The sequence below is a fragment of the Taeniopygia guttata genome, chromosome 2 (genome assembly GCF_048771995.1).
Source record: "Taeniopygia guttata chromosome 2, bTaeGut7.mat, whole genome shotgun sequence".
Lineage (NCBI taxonomy): Eukaryota > Metazoa > Chordata > Aves > Passeriformes > Estrildidae > Taeniopygia > Taeniopygia guttata.
The window spans coordinates 13,926,319-13,943,404 of record NC_133026.1 but is presented as its reverse complement, the minus strand read 5'-3'; the positions used below and the strand labels follow the sequence as shown (position 1 = coordinate 13,943,404).

The 17,086-nt window shown below is 37.1% G+C and overlaps 1 protein-coding gene across 20 annotated transcripts in view; it reads right to left on the bottom strand.

Annotated features, from left to right (window-relative positions):
• PARD3 (par-3 family cell polarity regulator) overlaps positions 1 to 17,086 on the bottom strand; it is a 442,797-nt gene that overhangs the window by 136,365 nt on the left and 289,346 nt on the right. For 17 of the 20 annotated variants that reach the window (XM_030264342.4, XM_030264359.4, XM_030264347.4 and 14 more), the window contains 3 exons: positions 16,995 to 17,039; positions 10,485 to 10,712; positions 3,706 to 3,922 (listed from right to left, as the gene is read on the bottom strand). In XM_030264342.4, coding sequence (XP_030120202.3) covers positions 3,706 to 3,922; positions 10,485 to 10,712; positions 16,995 to 17,039 — 490 coding nt within the window. The remainder of the gene's footprint in view (positions 1 to 3,705; positions 3,923 to 10,484; positions 10,713 to 16,994; positions 17,040 to 17,086) is intronic. The other 3 variants (XM_072925341.1, XM_072925342.1, XM_030264356.4) reach the window with 1 other exon arrangement.

Sequence of the window (17,086 nt, the reverse complement as noted above, 5' to 3'; positions counted from 1 at the left end):
TGGAAACCCAGAGCTGCTTCCTTTTCCTCATTACTCTCAATGTCTTGGAGGTTCATTTTTACCTAAAGATGTTATTCCTCAAACACATCCTTTCCTGAGACTGACCACTTGCTGGACTTATTTTACATCATCAGTTCAGTCACCCATCTAACAATTGTATACAAGCTTGCACACTGGGAAGAAGCATGAATTAAGTAAAGGGATTGTAAGTGATCAGCAGCACCACAGCAGATGTGTCATTGCATCATCATCATCCAAAACCTTAAAATATAACATCTCAAATCTTCCTCTCATATCCTATGGGGATCCATTTTTATAAAAATACTCTGTACATGACAGAGGCAAAAGGAAGGGGAAAAATGCACCATATACCATTTTTCTCTCTCAGGAGAGGAATGTCAAAGAATTGCACAACACAGAGACCCATTAATGTACATCTACCAGCACTAATTACAGGCACACTCTTGGAAAGTGTGAAGACTCTTTCTTAAGGCAGCACTACAATAACTTCTTCAACTACTGACTGTTTTTGTCAGGTTAATTTTTATCAAGAAACAAAATCTCTATTTAAAAATAAAATCAGACTCAAAATGAGTAAACATATTTCATATTGCATCTGGAGAAGTATACAGATTTTTATAAACTTCTGATGTCAAAACATATCTACTGAAGGCTTCTTAGGAGTGAAACAAAAAACTAGCAGAACTTCATATCAGCTTCCCAAAAGCTATTTGCTCAGCTGGAAGTGGCAATCCAGGCACCCTCTAAGTGGAGAAGGAGAAACTGCACAGCATTTCACAGGCCACAGGATTTGGCACATGATCTTCTTGAAAGGCTAAGACAAGAATGATTCCAGTACTCAGATAAAACAAATAGATTCAGGTATAAGCAAGACACTACAGCACCTGCCTCTCCTCCAATTGACCAATATTTCTGCTTAACACTTTTCTAGGCTAACTTCTGTCCTATTTTCATCTGTGAGGAGAATTCTCAGCCAAATGGCATAATTAAATAATCTGTTGTGTATTGATTTGAAAAAAGAAATACACACATGCTCAGACAGATTTATGTCACAGTCAGAAGAGTGAACTTCCAGCCCAATGCTGGAAGAAAAATGGGAAAAACTCCCATTATCCTCTGGGAATAATGGGAGTTGTGTGTGTCACAGCCACACAGTTTTGCAGTTTTCAGTTTGCAGCTCTCAGACAAGGTTATGTCAATCCTCTTTACCATGTTTGACATAAGCAGTAAAACAATGGAGGTGTTTAGAAGATTTTAACTTCTTATCTGAATCATCCAGGGATTTCTTGGAAATGATGACTAGATGCTGAAGGATAAAGGTAACTTAGGGTTCTCTAGTGGACTTTCCATCTCACAGTAGAGTTTAATGAAGATTCCAGTAGCAAATACTAAGAATTTAACTGAACACAAGGAGACTTATTTTTATACATCACACAGACTCTTCTTTATGAGATGCCAGTTTGCATATAGGTAAGAAAAAGCCCTTTGGCTAAATACAGACATTGGAATAAAGTGTCAGTTAATAGCAACTTCATCCCACAAGTGTTTTTGACCATACAACCTAATGAAGAAAGATTATTTAAAGATTAGAGCACCGAAAAGGAAGAAAAACGTGAAAATGGAGAAAAGAAAAAGATCGACAAAGAAATTACAATGTTGTACAGAACTAAAACATCCAATTATGCTTTGATCCTGGTTTGAATTTTAAATGTTACTGTCATCACTATTTTCTATCACACAACTTCTTTCAGTGATTACTTGATATCTATGATATATGTCAAATGTACAGAAAAACAAAACATGTTATAGGTAGAAATAGTAGCTTATTTTGCAGACATAACAAAGCCCATCTCTCAAACATTATTGAGAAGCCTGTCAACAAAGCAAATCAAGCACCAAGTGGAAATGAGGCATAATGCTTAATTCTCTCAATCAGCATTTTCCTGCTTGCCAGGAACACCTCTCTTGTGTGGGCTGACAAGGTGCAAGCTAATTTACAGATCCAGGAGGAGTCAGCTATATCCAGATAGCACAGCTCTCACATTAATTAAGAAGAGACTGAAAAGTAAAGTTCACTCAGAAATGGTAGTGAAGGAAAAAATTCAAGAAAATGTTGACTGTTATGAAGAGCAAACAACAAAGCATTGGATCATCCTATCACTCAAACTAGTTTTGTTTCCAAATTAGAGAGTTCAGAAGTGTTATATCAAACCCACAGGAAAGGTTACCTTGCCTGGCCCATGGAGCTGCCCAAGCTTTCTAGATGCTGTAAACAATTTCTGACTGAACTCACAAGACAACACTCAAGGTATCCAAGATGCTACTTGCTTAGAGCCTATAGAATTTATTATGCATATTGTGCCTCAGTTCTACCTGTCATTTATGCTGTTTAAAAATGACAGAATGCAGAAAAGAACCAGTCAGCATTTCATGTCTCCTGCCTTACACACTGTCCCAGAGTGGGGTACAGTGCTCTGCTCCAGGCTTGAACTGAGGCAGGCAAAAGTCCAGAGGATGAGGGCATCCCCATGGCTTCACAGGCTGAAGGACCCTCCTCCTACCTGACATGTGGGACTATCTCCTATAATTATTCTTCTGTTATATGGCATACACTGTCTAAGAGCCTGGTATTATTTAGTGTTTTCTAAAGCAGATTTCAAAACAGTATTTTCTAATTAAGTACATTTTCCCCCTAATTAACCACTTTTTCTACTTACTAGTCTCCTAATATCATTCTCAGTCACAGAACAATTCCCAAGAACCTGTGCAGTTACAACACGTGTTAAACTAATATTTTACAGGATAAAGAAAGTCATGGGAGGAAAGCTAACTGAAGCTCCCCTTATATGCTTTCAGAGAAGAATCATTAATAAATAATTAAAATAATACCAGCACCTCACTTGAAAATTAAATAACAAAACAAACACTGCTTTAATATTGCTTTTTCTTTGAAATGTGTTTATTTACTCTAGCTGGCTAAAAGAAGGACTGGTTTTCTTGCTCTCTCCCCCCTTTCCACAAGTGATCAAAGATGTTTGTCATGTTATATTTACCCACAACAGCAGGGTGCACCTCAGCAGTGTGCTCCTTTCAGATCACTTATGTCTGTTGGAGAGATGGCTCCTTTAAAAAGAACTCAGTGTTTGGTAAATCAGGCCTTTCACTGACCCATTCTCTTTGGATTCTCAGAGCACACAACCTTAGATCCTGTCTTCTTGAGAGAAGCATGCTGCTTCTCAATCTCAAACTGATTAATCTCTTTCACATCATGCCTCCATTATACCAATAGTCTTAATAGTAAAGCAAAGAAAAACATTCATTTAGCAACACATAAGCTTTGGGTATTAAAGAAGAAAAATAAAACAAAGCCCCAAATGTTTTGAGTTGTCAAAGGATATGTGCATGACTTAGACATCACCAAAGACTCTTTCCAAACCAAGCAGTCTGGGGCTTAAAATTACTTTTTCCTTTGCCTTCTGTTTCCTTAGGCCTTTGCTTGCATTCCGAGCTGCTTCCCTTTTATGACACCGCCCATAGGCTCAAAAATTGAGAGACCAGCCTATATACATTGTGTATGGATCTGCATAGTAAAATACCACCTCAGCAAGAATTTACAATATAATGACTAATTAGAAAAGAAACTTCTTTTTTAATTCATTCTACATTTGATTGCAAAGTACCTACCTGAACATGTCTCCTAAGCCTTTCAGCATTCCTTTCTTTGCCTTAATTTTATCCTTCTCTTTATCTCGATCTTTCTTCTTTTCCTTTCCAGTTTTTTTTCTGTCACATTTATCTTGGCTTCCATTCATGTGTCTCTCTAATGAGTGGGATGGTTGGTCACTTGCTGTGGACACAGATTCTCTACCAGATCTTGAGCTCTCCTCTGTGTCTTCCTCCACTGAAAGCACATATTAAGAAACATCAGTGACATAAGAACAAAGAAAAAGGGCAAACTTTTTGGTATATTCTGTAATGTATTTTGAAGCAGGATATATGCAAAACCACAATAAACTCTTTTTTTTTTTTTTATCAGTATCTGCTTACATGGTTTTTCAAGAGTGTTCATTAGAAGTATTAAATTCATAAAAGCAAGGAATTCACCTTTGCAGATCATTCTGCAAAACACTATTTGCACTTTATGGGTACTCTGGATAATGTATGGATTGATAAAGAGGATTAGCAAAGTGATATTACTTGGCCCATTTTATTTCAGTATCTAAATCAGTTGAGGAGAGATTTAGAAATATCTGCAAGTAACAACAGCAGTGCAGCATGCCTTGTCCATAAATTCTTAGTAATATTCTCATAAAAATATGAAAGTCATTAGGGAGTGTTAACCCTCAACATAAGCCATAATAAGACCTTTTTTTCTTCTGCACGTAACATAATAGTTTTGTTATGCTTCTTCATTTCCTGGAGTCATTTAGAACACATAATGCACTATGATTGTTATTTTTGGTGTTATTATTGGTTGAAATGGGGCAGCCTGGGAGGTTGAGATGGGGAGATTTCACCCAGAGGAACAAGTAAAATACTTTAAAAGCAGATAACACGTTCCTTCTCTGCTTCTAATTCAAGACCAGGAGTCCTAAAGCACCCAAGGTTAGATTTAACACTCCACATGTATTTCAGAAAGTTTGAAACAAAAATTACTAAAAGAAAAAAAAATCCACTGAAAACCTGAAAACTGCTTCAGTAGTTTAGTAAGAAAGAAATAAAACACTTCAAGCTGATGGGTCAGAACACAGCACTGCATGCCTTGTGAAGCTGGGACTTTCCATAAGCTCTAACATTTTATATCATCACATTTAAGTAGGGCTCCAACCATCTCCCAGCTTTCCAACAGACTGCACAAAGCAGCAATTAGGATCACAGATGCATATTTAGTATTGCCTCCTGTAGTTCCAATGAATACAAAGGCTCCAAACAACTTTTGGCAGCAAAATTTGAAAAAAACACAGTCTTGCTTTATATATACACAACCTATGGGGAAAAAAAAAAAAATTGTATTCTATATGATTTTGAAATGGTCATGGCTTATAGAAGGAAAAAAAGAAGTTTTTTTAGTTTCACCTCTGTTTACTACTTCTTAATATTCTGATAATATTGCTCGAGATCTCAGCAAATCCCCTACAGCCACCAGAAGAGTGTAATCCTTCAGAAATTTCTCATCTATAGACTACTGTAGAATATAAACTTGCTTTTCTTAGTCATCATTCATCTTCACCTTACAGGTAAATCACTGAACCTGAAAAGTCTACAAGTCACTGACTGAAAGCCATTCAATATAATGTCTTCTCTCTCTCTCAGAAACTTCCTTTCAAAATGCTTTTATTCCTTAATATTACAATCCATAGATGCAATAGTCCAATAGACTTTGCACTTATTCACCAAGTATCAAGTTTTCTATAAATATTCTCCAGCCCTGAATGATCACACAGACATATTTCAAGAAAAATATACCATGTCAGATACACCTCAACATTAGTAACTATTTTTGAATCTTAACTAGCACTCTGAAGTACAAACCACCAGAGTAGCCAGCCCTTGGCATTTAATTCAGGACTGCTATGAGTAAAGCAGATGATACAGCTTCTCAACTGTAGAAACAGTTTTAATATTCATGTTATTGTATTTTAAGAAACTAATAGTTCCTACACAAGCCTCTGTACTAGCTGTTCTTGTACTTTTTTTGGTTCCAGCCCTTTTTAATCAGTGTCTGGAATGATATTTAGTTATTATTAAAAGAATTGTGGAAAAACACTTTGGAATAGAAATGTTAATTTTTTACATGTTAATTTATAGCTACAATCTGTTCTAACTAGACATTTAAAAGACTGTACTTGCAAATGAATATAATTAGCAAAAAAAAAACTGTATGAAATTTCTGACAAATTTTGAGATCACTGTTTACTTGGAACATTTGAATTCACTAGTAGAATTTTAAAGATAAATCATTTTTGACCTATGTTTGTTCATACTCACATAACAATACATTAAATAAATCATAAATATATATGTATTTTTTACTGCACTATGCTGAGTTGCGGAACAACTTGTCATAACACTGTGTTGTGGTTTAGGAAGCGTACTCCTCAGCTTGGTGCTCCCACTCAGACTCTCCAAAGCATGTGCCACCCACTGGCTCCCCATCCCTTCCCCTTGCAGCAGGATGGAGAGGACAGCCAGAGGCACAAAAGGTAAAGATCACGGGCTGAGATGAGAACAATTTACAGGAAACAGCAATGAGATAAGAAAACCAACAGTAACAGTAACACTACCAACAAAAGAGCACACAAGGAAAGAATGATTGGCACACAAGTTCTCAGCCCTGACAGCACCCGACTGTTCCCTCCACTACCCTACAGCACCTGGTCCCCATTCCTGGAAAATGATGTGGGGTGGTATGGAATAACCTCTGGGTCCTGGCCATGCCCCCTCCTGGCTAATGCAAAAGTCAGCCCTGTCCTGCCCAGAACTAGGACTGTTTTTGAACAAAGCTTTCACTTACTATTAAGTTTGCACGTTCTATGAAGAACATTGTCTCATTTCTACATTAGTGTTGCAATTAATATTTGTCTATCATACACAGTTTGCTTGCAATTAACTCAGTAGCTTAGCCTGAGGCCTGTGAACTGGGATGCCTGTTCTCCTGGAGTAAACACTGGTCTCTCCACTGGACTAAATAGATTTCCAGTTCTCTTAAAAGGACCCAACATGAAGACACTTGTTTCACTTTTATGCAGTGCAGTCATCTTGAAATTAACATACACATAATTACTAGTGTTTAGAACAAATGCAAATGCTGCTCAATTAAAATTCAAACCCAGGCTACAAATGAAACTTCTAATTTTTGTTATGTTGCAGTAATGACATTAGGTTACTGCAAAATGCAGGATGTATTTGTTTTGGTGCTGTTATTTCCTTTTTTTCCTGCAACCTCCTGCCTCCCCATTCAGGATGCTGAAGCCAAAAAACTAAATTGGAGTATACTTTAAACATCAATTAAACTGAACACTAGTGTCATTTCATGAACCACGCTGCAGTACAGAGAACTACACAAACAGGTATTATGAAGCTATTCTCCTAATTAGCCCATAAAATGGAAAAGATGCACATGAGGAATCAAAGCTACTTAATGTGAAACTATTTTCCCACTAAGCTTCTAGGCCTCTTATTGTGATATTTAATACAGCCCTAGATTCCAGCAATTAAGATTCAGCAAAAGATTAGAAAGCTTTGTTGATCTCTCCCAATCAAAATGCCTTGTTCTTCTTCATGCCACTAAAGATAAATATTTTGCTTACAGTCAGCTATTTCAAGTATAAAGAATAAAGAAAAATAACCAAAAAAAAGAAAAAAAAAGAGGAAAAATTATCTGTAAAAGCTGAACACCCACACCTCTTTCCACAAATATTCCTTCCTTACAGCCATTAAAACACACACATATTCTCAAATATTTAAAATGTTACCTCAGAACCAGTCAGTGCCATCTGATTTTAATCCTACATTTAGTAATTTAATAGCATATTGTTCTAAGACATTTAGAAGATTCAGTCCCTTTGTCACATATGCTACCTGTATTCTTTATGGCTTTTGTGTATGGAACGGTGACATGTTAGGAACTCCTCTATACAATACATTGCAGTGCTATTATTTGCTAATCCAAAGCAGGTAATTGTCTGGAAGACAAAGAAACACTTCTAGCACTGAAACACTTTGAGAAAGGCAAAAAAAATCAAGTAAGACAAATGGATCCAACCTCAGTGGCATCACCAAACTGACTACCAGCATGTTTGTCTGGGTTTTATAATGAGAGAAAGTCATGTTCTAGTTTCCAACAACTATGGAATAATTAAATACAATTTTTAAAAAACTTAGGCAACATCATTATAGCAGCAGTGAGGTGTTAGTTACATTAGATCCAGATTGTTAAACTCCTACCTTTTCATATGTACCCAAACTTTGTCCACCTGAAGCACCATTTGGTAAATTCTCTGGAAGCCTAAGTCCATATAGAATTGACACAAAGTGGAGCAGACTGCAGTGCTTTGAGGTTTAGTGCAGATACAGATGTTTTTACAAAGACAGGTGACATAGGGCTGGGACAGCTCTTAAGCTCCCACAGTCACCATGAGAAGCAAAAATCCTGAAGTGTAGGATCGTATTTACAGAAAAATGGACATGTACTAAATGAACCAGCCTAACCTTCTGGAGCTAAAGAATGAGGTCATCTTTGTGGATAAAAAAGCTGATGTTGCAGGAAGAAAGAAGAAGCAGAGTAATTGCTAACAAACATGGGGGTGTCAACCTGAGTAAAATGATGCTTATAGCATCTACCAATTAGATTAAGAAAAAGATGCATGCTTACCTCATAAACAAAGTAGAGCTGCGAATCAAGAGATGTGGGGACAAAGTGGAGCTACCAATCACACAATAAGTGACCATGTAGACCACAATAAGAAGTAAATATAAACAATGTTTAGAAGCACAATAAATGGCTTTTGCTGGATTCATGTTGAATCGCACAAGAGTCCTTTGTCTTCTCTCCTCACTCAAGGACTGAATTCTGTCCAATCACTTATTATATTTGGCTTGTTACTCATCTGCTTCTATGACTCTGGCACTTCAAACTTCTGTAATATTTCTTAGATGTTTTATTACCATATGTGGAAGCTATTAGAATACAACAAAATGCACCGTTCTACACATACAGCTTGATCACACTTTGCTGATCCCTTCTTTACCATGTGGGATCTGACTATCTGTTCCTATCTTTACTCTTGCTCTCTCATGACGAGATGGCTCTTGCCTGCCCGTGGGTAGCAGTGAATTAATTGTTTTGCTTTGTTTGTGGTATGTGGTTTTTGCTTTCCTATGAAGCTGACTATATCTCAATCCACAAGTTTTTGAGTTTTCACCCTTCCAATTCTCTCCCCAGTCCCACTGGTGAGGGAGTGAGCACGCAGCTGCCTGGGGTTTGGCTGCTGCAGGAGTTAAGCCACAACACCACTGCTCCTATGTGAAGGATCCAAAGGGCTCCAAATACTCTCTTACTACTCTCTATGCATTGAATCAACAAGCTTAAAAACCCTCACCAGAATCTCATAAACCTAAACTCACCTCACAACAACTGTTTCGCTATACTTTTGATCAATTGAAGTTAAACCATTTGTAACTTCTGGATAAACCTTGGATATCTGAAGCCTCAAACCAGGATATTGCTATCAGTGAGCTCTCACCAACAAGGTCTTCCATAAAACCATGATCTTATGTCCCAAATGAACACAGCCATGCAATTTGTAAGAATGAGCAGGATCATCATACTATTCCTCTACTGGCCAGAAATAAATTGACAGCCAGCAGCACCACACCAGCATTTAGCCTCACTACTGTGTGAAATTGTTGGGTGATGGAAAAGCAAAGCAGAATTAATTCCATCTGTAGCTACCTTTGAGAAAAGTGACTAGCAAAATTATCTCCCTTGCAGCCTCAGAACACTCTTAAAAAGAGGCAGATTAAAAAAAAAAAATTGGTTATAGAAGTAACTTATAAAAGAGTATTAGGGAATGATGCTTATGAAACAGAATTTCTGAAACTGAAAAACTTTAAAAAGAGTGAAAAATTCCTTTCCAAGCCTTCATTAAATTCAGACTAAATACTTTACTACTTCAACCTCCCCATCATAATCTTCATTCATAAACTTCTAACTAGCTGCAGGTTGATTAAAAAAAATTCTGCTGGAGTGTGACAAGTTGAAAGTAGTACAACATGAAGGTTAAAAATTCAATGATTTTAATACAACACCTGATTGAGGTAATTTACCATACATACTATTTTCATTCAATATGAGTTGTCATTTTAGCAGCCCATTCTTACATAGTTCAATAATGATAAGGTTAGCTTTGAAGTGATTCTTTTATGTTAATGACATTCTCCACATGTTGGGTCATACTTTGGGTTAAAGAACTGCAAATGTAAATGAATGCCCATTAGGGTGGGTAATAGCTGATCATTAACTTTATATTTTATTAGATCTGCCAACCTTACTCACTCTAATTAAAGGACAATGATTTCTTTTTATCACCCCCCAACACTACAAATGTACTATTTCAAAGTTAGATGCCTATATTTTGTAACATAAATTTAGTGGGTTTGCCTTTCTACCTAAATTTTTTTTCTAGTTTACATGAGTACATTAATTACCCATTTTACAGAATATTTTCACAGCAATTTAAGTAAACACATTCCCAATATTCTTATTCTCACATTTTAGAAAGGAAGAAAGCTGCAGAGTGCAGCGATCTGTTAAAGCAAATGAAGGGAAAAAGCCTAAATATCGATGAAGTCAGTTCTATTCTTTTAAAATTCTAAAATTATGTTCTACTACTTTAGTCACTTTCTAAAGTGACTAAAATAGTGACGTAAACATTCATTAGGCAAAACAACAGTTTACTTACAAGTTTCCATGCCTTCATCATCATCATCTGCTACAGGCTTATCGTATGATTTGTCTATGGCAGCTCTGAAGCTTTCGTTGCAGCCTCGTCCTCGGATAATTCGTGGGCGTGGGCGGTGGAAAGGAATGTCACCGTTCAGAGTCACCTCAGCAACCGCTGTCTGCAGGCTTTCTAAGGAGCTGGATTTCTTCAGACCTAATGAAGGCCCCACATCTCTGGTTGGGGAACCTTAGTGATTTAAAGGGGGAAAAAAAGTAATTAGAATTAGTATTGAGAACAGCATGCTTGATTATGCATATCCATCCTGAAAGTCTTTGGGGACACACTTAACATTATTCACATCATCTCTCAATAATCTGTAGGGAATTCTCCACAGATTTGTTGGTCTCAGAAGCAAATGAGTATGTCAAGTCACAGTCAACGGAACTGACAATGTTAGCAATGTCTGGCTTTTCAAATCAGTGAAGAGAGACCAACATCCATTACTATTATTTTACACAATTTAAATGACAAAGAAATCACAGGGCTTTAAAAACTTAGCTCATACAACCAGCACAGATGCATATCTAACGGCATCTAACAAAGCAATTAACTATTTTTGGTTTGAGCAGAAAATTTCCTCTGCTAGCAACTGATGAACAGAAAGCAGATAATGGGCATGAATCCTACCATGTTTAGTGTAACAGTCTTGCAAAGTAGCCTGACCTCTAGCTTCAAGGAACATGCTGTTTGTCTGAGCTTCAAAGTCTTGCATCAAATTGCTAACTATTTCATAATTAAATGCTTCTGAGAAGTATCAGCTGACTTGCTCAGATTATGTGAAATTGCTCAACAATAATCTGTGGAAGAGACCCAGTAAAATGGGCAATACCAGTTACCCAACTGGAAAATATACACACTCCTGGCAGTCATGAGGAGTGACTGTTAGGGCAGCACTACTACAGCTGGGGCTGAGGGCAGTTCTTATCACTGATAAGAAGGCAGCATGTCCAGAGATGTGCCAAGGAAGCCTCAGGCAGTGTTCTGCAACAGCCTTTCTCCATCCAGACTTCACTTCTCAGGTTTGTGGGTTAAATATAAAGCCTTTATTCTCAGACTACCATTCGCACTGCAAATCACCTCACAACTGCACAATTAGACCTCATACTAAAGTTAAAACCAGGAAGACTCTTTCAGGGAGAAAAAAAACCCAAAAAACCACTCAATTTTATTGATTTTATTCAAAAGTGCAAGTACAGTCTTAGCTAGATTTTCCACAGGACTTGGAGTGGAAAGCAAGATGAGGTGGGACAACATCATCATGGCTACATTTCCTGAAATTATGAGACCAGAGCCTTCACTTGTAATATGAAATTTGCACTTTTTCTCCACCCAAAAGGAGAACAAAAGACAACTGTTATGGCACCACAACAGGTAAAAGGTGGTAGGCTGTTACCTAGCTGACATCAGCATCCTTATCTGGCAAAAAAAAATTTCGCAGCCAGCCACCACTGAGAGCCAGAGCCAAGGACTGAATCCCCAAGAATACTGAAAGTATTAACAGTACATTAGTAAGCATAGGTGTGAATAAAGGAAAACTACCTCTTTTAAGCATTCATCTCAGAATAATACAACGTTCTGAAGATGGTCCCTATTCTGATAGCTACTAGGAGACAGAGGGGAGACAGCATCTGTCACTGCTCTTTATGAAAGGTATGTGAAGTTACCTTAAACTGGGGAAAACTGCTACTGCACTACTAAAACTATTCAGTATTAGTTGGGGAGGAAAGGAGATTGTTTGTCCCCCACAAAAGAGATGCTGAATAGCAGCATGGCAAAATTTCTCCACATCATTTGTTGCCTTGGTATGAGATGAAGCAAGGCAGTGAATGCTGTCGTTTTCTATTCAGCTATTAAAAGTCTGAGCAATTACATTAGACTGAAATCCCTCAGATCAAATAAATTCAAACAGCAGCTGTCAAAGTATTTCCCTTCAGCTGCCCTACTGATAAGATTAACTTGTAAACAGAAATAAACCAAAAATCTGCCCTCCCAGGTCTACACAATTCCTGCAGTTCGGTTCCCCCAGCAGTCTGTAGTCCTGCTGCTTGGACCCTTGGTCAGAAATAAATGCACCCCAACAAATGAGAAATGTTTTCTTCATGAATTCCCACCTCCCAGAAGAAGCCACCCTCTCACACACAGCCTGTGCTTATTAGAGGGCTGAAGGTTGTGAGGATGGCTGGGGGCAGAGCACAGGGCCAGCTGGGACCAGAGAGGGCTGGTGGCTTCCCAGCTGTGCAAACAAGCTGCAGTCTGGAATTGCCAAACTTCTGAAAATGGCCTGAAGTCTAAGGTGAGCGTTTTACAGAACATTCTCTCTGCCAAGTAAAAGCACTCCAATTTAGACAGTACCCTATAAAACTGTCCACTTTCTAGACAATGGTCAAATCTGCTATTCTCCCACTAATGCCTGCAGTACATAAGAAATGAGATTTTTTTTTATTGCTTTTTATTTTTAAAGATTGTATTTTTTTAAATTGTCTATGAGACAGGAAAACAAAAAGGATGTAACATGTTGGAGGAAAAAAAAAAGAGGAAATGGGACAATCATATATAAACCAGCTGTTTGACAGATCCAATTTCATATACAAAAGGAAAGGGTGTCCTCTTACATAGCAACTTACTGTAAACTTCCTTATTCCACATTCTGCTTTGTAACCTTCCAAATGAAATGCTCATATATCTTTTCCTAATTACTGAGTGGCTCTTTTTGTAAACAGTAATTACAAAGAAGGCATTTTTATGCCCATTTGTGTTCATAAAGAACATTAAAAAAAGTTCAATTTCCTGACACCCAATATAGACCTTTGTGAGAACTGTATTTATGTAAGCTGTGTTTTCCCAAAGGATATCCCATCTGGGATATGACCTAATGTTGAGTGCTGTAAAACTAATAATGGATTACATAAATTATAAGAATATTTATTGAACTTGGGTGGCCATGAACAGAAATGTGAACAGGTTGCAGAATCTGAAATGGGGAAATCTCCTCTCACAAGCAATTTTATCAGTGTGATCACAGAGCTATGTATCTTTTAATACCTTCACTATCTCCTGTGGCTACTTCATAGCAAATCTACTACTCTAAAAATATACAGTTAGGTGTCCCTGTAAATAGTGTGTTATGAATTTATTACTAGAATTCACCAGTCAGAAAATGAGTCAATTACCCATAATCTGGTCAACACCAGCAAACTTTCTTTAAAATGGATTCTGTTTAAAATTTATGAGTCACATCAAAACGTTGTTTTCTAAATACAAAAAATGTCAGCATTTTCTTCCAGCTTTTACAGCACTGGTGGTAATCATCAGAAGCGTTATCTGCTCAGAATGAGCTCTATTCCTATTTTGACACCAGAATTTAAAGTAGAAAAAAGGAGAGGAAAAGGCACATCTACCTAAAACATATTTATATGACTGAGGATGAAAGGGATTCTTTTATCATTTTTAAATTTGAAGTTTATCAAAATCTCCCTTTCCAACTATTTTCTTAACAAACAGGCTTTGAGGTGAATTGATCCCTCTGTATCCCAGCAGCCCTCCTGCCATGAGTGCCACCATGCATCCTCCTCACAGCTCAGCAGTGCCCACACCCTGTCCATCTCCCAAGGGTTTTGTGACCTGCCCAGCACAGCCCCTGCCCACCACACATGTCCCTCCCCTCCCTGTGTCCCCAGCTGGCCAGTCCTTGGGGACAAGGGCCAAGCCTGGCCCTCCCAACCATGCGGCCACCCCCTGTTCATGTGTGACTGTGCAGGTGCCTCTCCCAGGGCACACACACCTAGGAGACACTGAGTACACAGACATCACACAAAGCCTGTGTGCTGCTCCCTGTCCCAAGCCCTTTGTTTCTCCCTTGTGCTGACACTGTTTAACAACTCACTGTGCCTCCCCTTATCTCACCCTAAGGTAATTATTTATACAGTGACACCAATCCGCTTGGGCCATTTGCAAAGGCAGAGCCCATGGTTTCAAGGGATATATGATCTTTTGTCCAGTGGCTAATTTTATTCTGTAAAGCAAATTTTTCATCAGCACATTCTTTTAAATCATTTAAAATGACATTTTTTTTTTTCTTTCTGAAAAAATCGTTTTATGAGCTGTCAAGTCAAATGCTACCTGCAACTGATGCCAAAAACTTCCCTGGATTTCATTAAACCAGTTTTGCAAAGGCATAAAGTCTACTTTCTAAACAACTTCTTGAAGGACATTATCAGTGAGTCTATTTACTTAGTAATATCTGCTCCATTACATTTGATAAATTTTTCCATTTCTAGTTCAGTTCAGACACTAAGAGATTAACACTTCATCAGGGGAAGGCAGGAGAGGAATAAAGCAAGAAATTGCATCAAAACCAGTTTAATTTTGATTCTGTTTAATAAAAGATTAATTAAAAAACATGGTGTAAAAATAAATCAAAAAGTAATTTAAATAAATGTTATTTGATTTTTTCTTTTTCATTTTCATAACATACATATGGAAAAATAACCACCTAGAGCTATAGTATGCCAGGGACTCTATAAATGAGCCATGCTCAGTTGCTACTGAATATACTTCTAACCTCTAGGATGAACTGTAAACACTGCAAGGATTAGGTACTTCAAGTGAACTATAGAAAGAAAAATAATTAAAAAACTATTACAGTAACTAGAGCTGGAGAGGTCTGTGCTCTTCTTTTCAGCCAATACTATTAAATCCAACTGTGACAGTAACAGAGTTTGTTTTTATCTTTTCTAAAGTAAATACTTGTTGAATTTTTCTGGCTTCTAGAGTTCATTAAAGCATAGTTCACCACACATTTGAAGCTGGTTTTTTTCTTAGAACCAGACAATTTTTAAGCCAAACCACAATAAGTGGTTTGTTTAACAGCTACATCCATCTTCAGTAATGGGAGATATCCAGTGTTTATATACAAAATCTGGTTAAAAGCACGCAAGATAAATAAAATAAAAGTGCACCAAAAGGTGTTTTCCTTTTTTCCAGCCACTGAAATTTTTTTCCAGCACATTTGCTGTGCACAAAATATGTAACTGCCTAGTCCAGACAGCATGGTCATGCTCTTTCACCCAAGTTGTCCAACTTGTCTGCTTTTTTTGGAATTTAATCCAGGTGTTACACATAAAGGAAAACTACACTCAGTTCATATCACCCTCTACTGATACCACCAAAACCACTATGCATCTTTAAAACCTGAGGATTGTATTTTACTAAAACACATGGGTTTTACACCATTCAAATCACATCCCATTCAACAAGACAGGTTAATAAGAAAATGAAAAATCATTTACAATAATTCTGAGTTTGGTCTTTAACTTGTTTTTATGTGAATAATGCCTTAGAGGAAGGCAGTTCCTAAGCACCCATTATTACCACAACCATTAACACAATTCATACATTCACACTCTGATGGCTTTAACCCTCCAAAATATTCCTACATTTTGATTTTGTTTATTCATTCTTTTTTTGCAAACCTGCAAGTCTGTGGCCATATTCAGCAATGTTTTAAAAGCTAGAAGACTTATCTGTTCAAATAAAAATTTTATCACTTGATTACTTATAGCTTTTCAGTATTCCTACTCATGTTATACAGTCCAGTTAAACAGAGATGAAATTGTGAATTAGTAAATGTAAATTCTGTACTGAATGCACTACTCCTTAAATCATGCTAAAATAAATAATATTTTCAGGTTAAAAAGGTGTATTGTTCCTAATTAGAGCTAAGTAATGTTATGGTATCCTCTGGATCTAGCCTAATTAAAATAACATTCTATAGGTCAAAAGCTAACTTATATTAATAAATCATAACGGTTCATAATTGCAGTTGGTGCATTATTTTAATTACTAATAAAAAATATGCCCTGAAAGCTATTTCTCATTATCATTTTGTGAAACATTCAATGAATTGTATGTGGAAAAGAATCTATTTACATATTCTTTTGTTCTGTTACGATGCTCATGTTTCAGCTCCAAAAGCAAATCAACTTGCACAAAAAATCTTCAACTCAATGCACAACATGTATCTGATGACCACTTAAGGCAAAAGCAGCAGTTTTCTAATTAAAATAATTATTTTCAAGCACTGTGTTAGCACTGTAAGAGCCAAACACTGAACTATTCTAAATCATCTCTCTGTGCACTACAGTCTGGAGCTAGGAGGAGATTTTCCAAGATATTTTTTTGAAAGGACAAAAAAAAACCCAAACAACTCTGAATATTTATGAATTTAAAGTGTAGAAACAGGTGTCTGCCTACAACCACATGCATGACCTGGCTGAATAAGCTACCCTAAATGCTTATTTCTATAGAAAAATTTTCTTTTTCTGTACGACTTTATTATTCACAATAGAAAGCAGCCATGCAAGTACTGGAATATTCATGTTTTCATGCAATTTGACTGGCAGTTCTGTAATTGTGGTAAGCTGCTTTGACCAAGGTTTCTATAGCAACAGCCTTACTGTCAATTCTTACCTGTTTTCTGGTCATCCATTGTACTGAGCTTAGTCTCGTCAGCTACTGTTAAAAGGTAAATGCATAACGGTTAGCCCAGTTAGTGCCCATGC